This window comes from Vanessa tameamea, chromosome 3 (assembly GCF_037043105.1).
Source record: "Vanessa tameamea isolate UH-Manoa-2023 chromosome 3, ilVanTame1 primary haplotype, whole genome shotgun sequence".
Taxonomy (NCBI): Eukaryota; Metazoa; Arthropoda; class Insecta; order Lepidoptera; family Nymphalidae; genus Vanessa; species Vanessa tameamea.
In genome coordinates this window covers 579,387-587,500 of record NC_087311.1, presented here as the reverse complement: position 1 = coordinate 587,500, position 8,114 = coordinate 579,387, and the positions used below count along the sequence as shown (strand labels likewise).

At 34.6% G+C, this 8,114-nt stretch overlaps 1 protein-coding gene across 1 annotated transcript in view; it reads left to right on the top strand.

Moving 5' to 3' along the window:
• LOC113397385 (protein O-mannosyl-transferase TMTC1-like) overlaps positions 1 to 8,114 on the top strand; it is a 169,153-nt gene that overhangs the window by 109,870 nt on the left and 51,169 nt on the right. Inside the window, exon 3 of the mRNA XM_026635701.2 lies at positions 5,926 to 6,103. Coding sequence (XP_026491486.1) covers positions 5,926 to 6,103 — 178 coding nt within the window. The remainder of the gene's footprint in view (positions 1 to 5,925; positions 6,104 to 8,114) is intronic.

Genomic DNA, 8,114 nt, shown 5'->3' with positions numbered 1-8,114 from the left:
GTAATGGGAAATTATGGGGTCCAGCTTTAGATAAAATGTACTTACCATAATATAAAGTTAGTGAGCATCGCGTAGCGCCATTGCCTCAGTTATAACTTCTGCTAACACAAATTACAGCCGCTTTCAAAGTGTAAACGTTAAGTATTCTTTATATTCTCAATGGAAAATGCCTTGGAAATTCTTATCATTTAGAACCTTTATCATGGTATGTTTTTTCTTTGTTAGAGTAAACTTTATCTTGTATATTTAAATAACAACATTATTATTTACAATATGAAATATTTATCATCTTGAGAGTTGGCCGCCTGATAGTATTTACCTCTGTATATAGAAGTGGCATCGTTAAAGCTATGTAGAGAAAAAACGCGAGAAGCCTCCATATTTCAAAATTCTATCACAGTATAATATTTGTCCTTCAACTTTGAAAAAGTTAAAGGACACAATATTTTACTTAGTGGTAGGGCTTCGTGCAACCCTGTCTAGGTATGTACCACCCACTCATCAGATATTTTGCCGCCAAGCAGCAATACTTGGTATTGTTGTGCTCCGGCTTAAAGAGTGAGTGAGCCAGTGTAACTACAGACACAAGGGACATAACATCTTAGTTCCCGAGGTTGGTAGCGCATTGGCGAAGGAAGGGATGGTTAATATTTCTAAAAGCGCCAATGTCTATGGGCGTTAGTGACCACTTAACATCAGGCGGCCCATTTACCGGTCCGCCTACCTATGACATTTAAAAAAAAGTAGGCTAGATTAACCTCCAAAACTTCTCCTCAAGTAGTGAGCCTTTGTCATGCCTTTCTTGAATTAATTAATCATCTAATTATTTTCTACTCTAGATAGCCAATTACTACTACTAACAACTTACTGATTCACGATATCCATTTTTTTTGGCTTAAAACACAATATTATACTCTACTGTTATAAACATAAAGAAACAATTTCGTTACAAAGGAAAGCTTAGACTTATTTCTAAGATATTTCATCCACCCTACGTTATGTGTTATAAACGATTTGGTAATTGTAGCAATGTTAGTACTGTCAGCATAATAATTTGTATTTATTATGCTGACGCGGTAATATAATCATGGAGTCAAAATAAAAATAAATCATACGTTACAAAGAAGTCAAGTCAGAGCGGCTAATTTCAAACAGCCCCCTGCAAAGTAAATATTTGTGCACTACACAATACCTAAATGTCATGATCCCTTGGGATAGCATTCTACATGACTGGAGGAATCAGACAGATTACTAAACGTGTTAACGCGATCGAGGCACGTGAATATTACACTGCCACACAATAGAACATTGATAAATAAGGCATATTGCCCACTAAAATATTTTATACAGGATAAAAACCGTGGGATTTAAACTCGTTGAATAAAGAGAGGCATATTCAATCGACATCGTTTTATAAATGAAATAAAAAAAGCGAAAAGGTTTTACATTTATTGTAATCTTATAAAATGACGATATCTAAAGTGATTGTTCAAAAGCCTACTTGAATGAAGCATTCAAGTAGGCTTCCAATTCTGGCCCGTTCCGGAATTTGAGCGTGGTAAAAACTTTATGAAACTGCTTAAATGCTCACAAAAAAACAAATAAACAGGTATTACAATTCATGCCTGTAAATAGCTCATACACAATAACCCAATAAACAGCATTAAAATCTTATTAATTTTAACCATGGTTAAAGATAGTGTCTAATATCCAATTGTTAGAAAAATCACTACATTTAGGCAAAGTTCCAGAAGTTAAAATGTAACTGTTTTTAATTTACACATTAAACAGACGATATTAATACTGGACTGACTAGAAGACAAGAACTGAATGTTGACATTTTATTTTACACTTTTATAATGATTGTATCAGACGCATCTATTACTCCACAGAAAGCCTTCTTGGACTAAGTATTATTATATACAGCATCCTGGTATTCTGAGAATGTGGATAAAGAAACTATTACATACTTAAATTTAACAAAATATTACCTCTCAGATTTGTTTCGTACACATTGCATCATATGATGTTTCAATCTCCGATGCATTGAACACAATCAGATATTGAACTTTGCCAATTAATGAGCAAATCTGTTTAATCAGATATGTCCGGATCGAAATCTGAAGGCCGAAATTATACCAATACAGATTAGCATCACAGCTAAGCAAGATAGAACTCAGCAGATTAAGTATGTACTCGTAGGTTAAATTATTATAATTACAAAATTGAATAACATTTCATGAGTGATAGCTAAAACTATTTGTGGTATAAGTTAGAGCTAGATGAAAAATTGCAATACTATGAGGTAGTCAAGTTGATGGCGAAATTTAATGAAATCGAAGTTCAACTTTTCCATATAATGCAACGAGTATAACACCAACCAACAGTCGACGAATTGTTTATCAAAGAGAATTATTTATACTCATTTGACACAAAATATTTCTCTCAAAACTCGGCGTAAGTCATAGGATAACACGCGTCAATCATACTCGTACGCCGGGTCGGCTTCATATACATGGCTCCAAAGATGACTTTATTAAGATTAGGGTATTATAAACAAGTTGAGTTTACCACGCAGTGACGTTACGAGGCAAGATAACATCGTATTTAATGAGAGACTTATACGCACATGTTGGTTGAAACCTTATTTTATTTAAGGTAGATTAGAATATGAGGTATTTAAGACGGATTTTCAAAAAAACGTTATGGAATTAGGGAGAATAATTCTTCCGTTGTTCGGCTTTGTGCAGGTCTGGATAGATGCCAACAACTCCGTATTTTTGTTTCCTTTTGGAAGAGATGAGCTAGTGTAAAATACTAGAAGACTAAATACGACTAAACGCTGGAGTAATTTCTTAAGACAATCTGTATCGGGGTAGACTGACGTCACAATCATATACCTTACGTATATATTATATGGGATTGACCAATATTAGATAAGGAGTGATTCGAACCTAGAAATTAGATAAGAATAAAAAATAAAATAACTGTATTTGGTGACAAATGAAGCGTCCGATGACATGATAAGCTATTTATAAACAAAAGAAAAAATTAAATATTCTTTGTGCTCCTTTACGCCTTAAATACCTTTAATAGAAAATTTCATGAGAGTAGGTTGGACGGTATAGGCCTTGATTTAAAAAAAATACATGGTACGTAATAACAACAAACACGGTGAATTGTCAAATAGTGTTGATGTCTATTGATTTCAGATACAATAATATTGACAATATCTACATTATTTATGAACTTCGCGTTACTATTCAGTCCGGTAGTCTGGAGATTATTTGTCAGTCAAATTTTATAACCAATCTTACAGTGTTAATACGCTGCCGATAATGGAATATCATCCTTTTTTGTAGTTATAATGATTTCAGCTTATTTACCTTTCAAACCGGACTCAAAATTAATATAATTAATGTTTGGATGTAAAGTATTTTCGGAAGTTATTTGTGCCTATTATGGGTTTTGAATAAATTTTTGATGGACCAGTTCCATCAATTCAAACAAATTTTAATCGAATATCAAGAATGATCTATTAAGGTGTCCTTGCTTGTCAATCTCAACCGCACTCAGGACCAATAAAACGGACGATTTATTCGATGAGTGAATGTCGAATATAAAGCGGTTTTCTACCGATTGAAAACTTCTGTGATTGAAAAATCTGTTTTTTTTTATTCTAGAAATTATAATAATTTTCAAAACTTATAAAATGTTGACTGGATTATATACGGATTCTCCCTTGTGCATGTAAACTCTGACAAAAAAAAATTGCTACACTTTTTATGGAACTATTTGAAATAAAAGTAAAACTGCTAATGTTTAAGTTTCATGACAGATATTATTATAATTACTTTTGTCCATATTTATTAATATTATTAATATAAGAAGAGTGAACAGATGAAATATTTAAAATGTAATTGATAAACAAATATTTTCTGCTCTCAAATGAACCAGTAAAAAGGTAAAGGAAAATATGAAAGATCCTTTGAATATAGTAGTTAAGTGAGGAGGAACATCAAATTAGACGTCTTAAAATAAAGCGTCACAGCTGTCTCGCCCGTCCCGAGCTTTGTTTCATCGCCCGCGGCTGCATATCTCCATACAAAACGTAAAACGCCAGACGTTTACTGGGGACAAAAGGGGAATCTTCCTAAACTATGTTAAACATCGTGGTACTTGACATTGCTTTGCTGCATTCAAAAATCTTCACAGGACATTTTAATGTAAATTGTTCTGAAATTCAAATGAGTTTAACGTTTAATATTTCAATGTATCATTACTGGGCCATCTGGTAGTAAATGGTAGTCAATGCAGAAAGACATTACACTCTCATTTGGTGGTAGGGTTTGGTGCGGACCCGTCTGGGTAGGTACCACCAACTTATCAGATACTTTACCGCCAAACAGCAATAATAAGGTATTGTTGTGTTCCGGTTTGGAGGGTGAGTTACTCAGTGTAACTAGAAGGGACATAACATCTTAGTTCCCAAGGTTGGTGGCGCATTGGTGATGTAAGGAATGGTTAATATTTTTTACAGCGCCATTGTCGTAGTGGGGACCACCATCAAGTGACCCATATGCTCGTCCGCCTACCGATATAAAAAAAACTCATAAACACAACGCTATTATATTTGCTACCAACCATGGGAACCTATACTCCCTTGTGCCTTTAATCACAGTTTTGGTGGCTGAGCACAACTGTTAGTTGTAACTATTAGTTAGTATGCATGCATAAAACTTAAAACACAAACTTCAGACATAAAACCTGTGAATATAATATTAACGCTCAAAACTAAACCATTATGTGTTAAATTCATTACTACAATACTTTATCTCGGTATTTCAAAACTCCTTGTCTCGTAATTTCTCTCCAGCGTTTACTATTGTAACTGTCCTTTTATGTTTAAGGCGACATTTCTCACGGAAAGCAATTTAAGCATTAAGAAAATCTCTGTTTTAGCCACAAAACCATTAGAGCTCTGCGACAGACAATGCAAGGCCCATTAAAGACGTCGCCCATACATCCTTGGACGTAGCGGGGAATTTAGGACGCAGAGCCTTAAGTTCTGTACGAAGTCTTAACTTATGCTTGAAATTTTGAATTTCTTAGACAAAAGATTTTAAAATCAACTTGAAAATAGAATTTAAATTATTAAATTTAAATGTCGATAGAGCTCTATAGAGACTCGTCTCTCAGGTTCCTTGTCAGTTATGTTATAACACCATATTGTGTCTAGTTTGAATGGTGACTTATGTAGTCGATCCTGAGTTCTCGCCGCTTTAAATTTAATTTAATCCTACCCGAACGAATGATATTTTGACCGAAAGACAGTAAATGCTAGTATTGTTTAAAAAAAATATTTATTGTTATACAAAATGAAGAATACACGGTAATCAACGAATACGAACTTTTTATCATTTATAGTATAGTTCTTGTATTGTACAGTTATAAGATTATTAAGTTATTTTAAACATAATATTTAAATTTAGAATGAAGATTATTCTTTCCAAAATATTTAATAAAATTTATCTTTTCTGATCCAATTAAATGTAAACCTTGCGTTAGGAATGGGGTTGACAATACAATCCGGGTACAAGATCGTACATTTTGAAATCGCTAGGCACGTTAACCGTTAATCTCAAGACCGTCTGGGTAGATGCTATCCATTCATCATATTTTATACCACCAAAAAGTAACACTTAGGTATTGTTGTTACAATTTGAAGCATAACTAAATCAGTGTAACTATAGGCACAGGGGACATCTTAGTTCCCGAGGTTGGTGGCGCAATGATCACCTGAGAAATGATTAATATTTTTCACAGTACCAAGGTATATTGCAGTGGTGACCACTTACCATCTAATAGCCTATCTGCCTATGTATATAACATAAAAAAAAATTAAAACTCGAATTATAATTCCAGGCTAAACTACGCCCTATGTGGGCTCTCGGCGTGGTGGTGGCACATGTGCAATATCGCGCTGCACGCCGCGTGCTGTGCGCTGGTCGCGCGAGCTGGTGCCGTTGTCGCAGGCCTGCAGAGACCATTTGCTGCCCTCGCCGCACTGCTGTTCGCCGTGCATCCAGTTCACACTGAAGCGGTAAGCTTATAACATTTCGTTGCTTCTACCCATTACGGAAATAGAAGCTCCTGTATGTTTTTTCACTAAAAACCTAGCGAACTAACTAAGCAGTGAAAATTTGTAACTTTATTCCTTGTTAATATTTAAAACTTAGATTGCTAATTAGTAAATTATACTCTTTTGTTTCGTAACTAGTTTGTAAGTAGGTTACTGGGTCAAGTTCCCCGGAATTTAAATAGGAACGGAGTTGTTTGAAGTATATGGAATTCTCCGTAACATCCCGGAGTCTTTAAATTGGCAGTTCCATTCCCTTGGCCCGGAAAATAAAGAACCCAGCACTTAAATTATTTCTGGGTTTGTCAATATGGTTGGTTGTAAATATGTTCACTTGGATCTATAGTATCACTTTTGAACCTTCAAGAAAAGAGCGTATTCCTTCCTTAAAGGCCGGCAACGCACCTGCAAGCCCCCCGGTGTTGCAGATGTCCATGGGCGGTGGTAGTCACTTTCCAACAGATGAGCCTCCTGCTCGTTTGCCACCTATAACACAAAAAAAAAAGAAAAACATGGGAGGGCAATAACAACGATTCGGGAGGTGTATCGACATACGAACTCCCATACCCTATAAGTACAATCCGGGTATTCCCCTCGTAAGTTACAATAGTAGGCAAGGACAATGCGAGGAATGGAATAAATATTTTAATACATATGCTTGTGGTACCCCTTTACCCTTCGCTGGCCCATTTACCCGTCAAACGTTTTTAAAGTTAATGAAATACTAAAAAGTTTTATTATTCGTATATTTCAACAATTAATTCACAAATATGAATAATTCATGTCGCAGTTCACGGTATAGCAAAAATAATGGAAGAGAAAAGGTATACGGGCTTATTCTACGTATTTTTCTTCCATCTCGAAATTACAACGGATATGACATTCCTATCCAGTAATGTGCATTTTGAATTGTTCGTACATTTATATGAAAGGACTCGTGCACTAGAAGTATATTGTGGAATTAGTTTGTGGCATCTGTTATTGTAAGAGCCGGCATATTTCCGTCCATGCGTTGATATTAAAAATTACGATGAGTGTTTTTTTTTTTAAAGTGTGCCTGTTTGGAATTTTGTCCTATATTTGAGTATTAGGCGTATGTTAGTAGTGAGAACAGTAACAGCCTATGGCAGCAGGGGCGTTTACCATTGATCTACTGAGACTTCGGAGTGTAGATTCTCCTGAAAACAACTGGCAACGATATCAGTATTTAGATTTTATTGACTGTTGCATTACATGAGTATGTTAACTTATTATTAAACTCAATAAAACAACGAACAAAAACTATCCGGTTTCGTTTCATTCATATCTTTTATAGAGTACTAAAGGCTTGTTATATATTTATTTTTTTAAATTAGATTTAAATTAAGTGGTTAGCCAAAACAAATGTATTTACGGAATTATATCATAGAAGCAATATCTTGCCCATAGAAGGAATCGACATAGTGAAGACGGAAATTTTACAATTCCCTTTTAAAGCGGGCCACGAGGCAACGTGCATGTGAGCCACGTGGTGGTATATGGTCACCACCGGCAACGTTTTAAACATGTTATGCCTGTGTGTTGTGAGAATTGTAGTCTTTTTTGCTTCGATTATTAAATAAAGAATTTTTAGTGTATAAAATGAAAGACATCCAGAATTTTCAGGTCAAATATTTGTGTAGACAGTAAAGGTAAACACCTTGACACTCGTTAAACGCAACGTGTACTGACATACACGCTCGTTACAGCTTCATCCACTGCAAACGAACGATTTATAATACAAAAATATTTTAAAAAGTACACGATATTTTTTTTGTACCATAGTTTTATTACACAAGGGTATATTATATATGAGCTACGTGTATGCTAGTCTGTCCACACTAATAAAATTAAATTCGAAGTTGACTTGATCGTCAATCAAAAGGTAGAAATGACGTAAATGTGATTTTCCGAAACCATTATACTATATATATTATACTTTTTTTTATTTTATTAG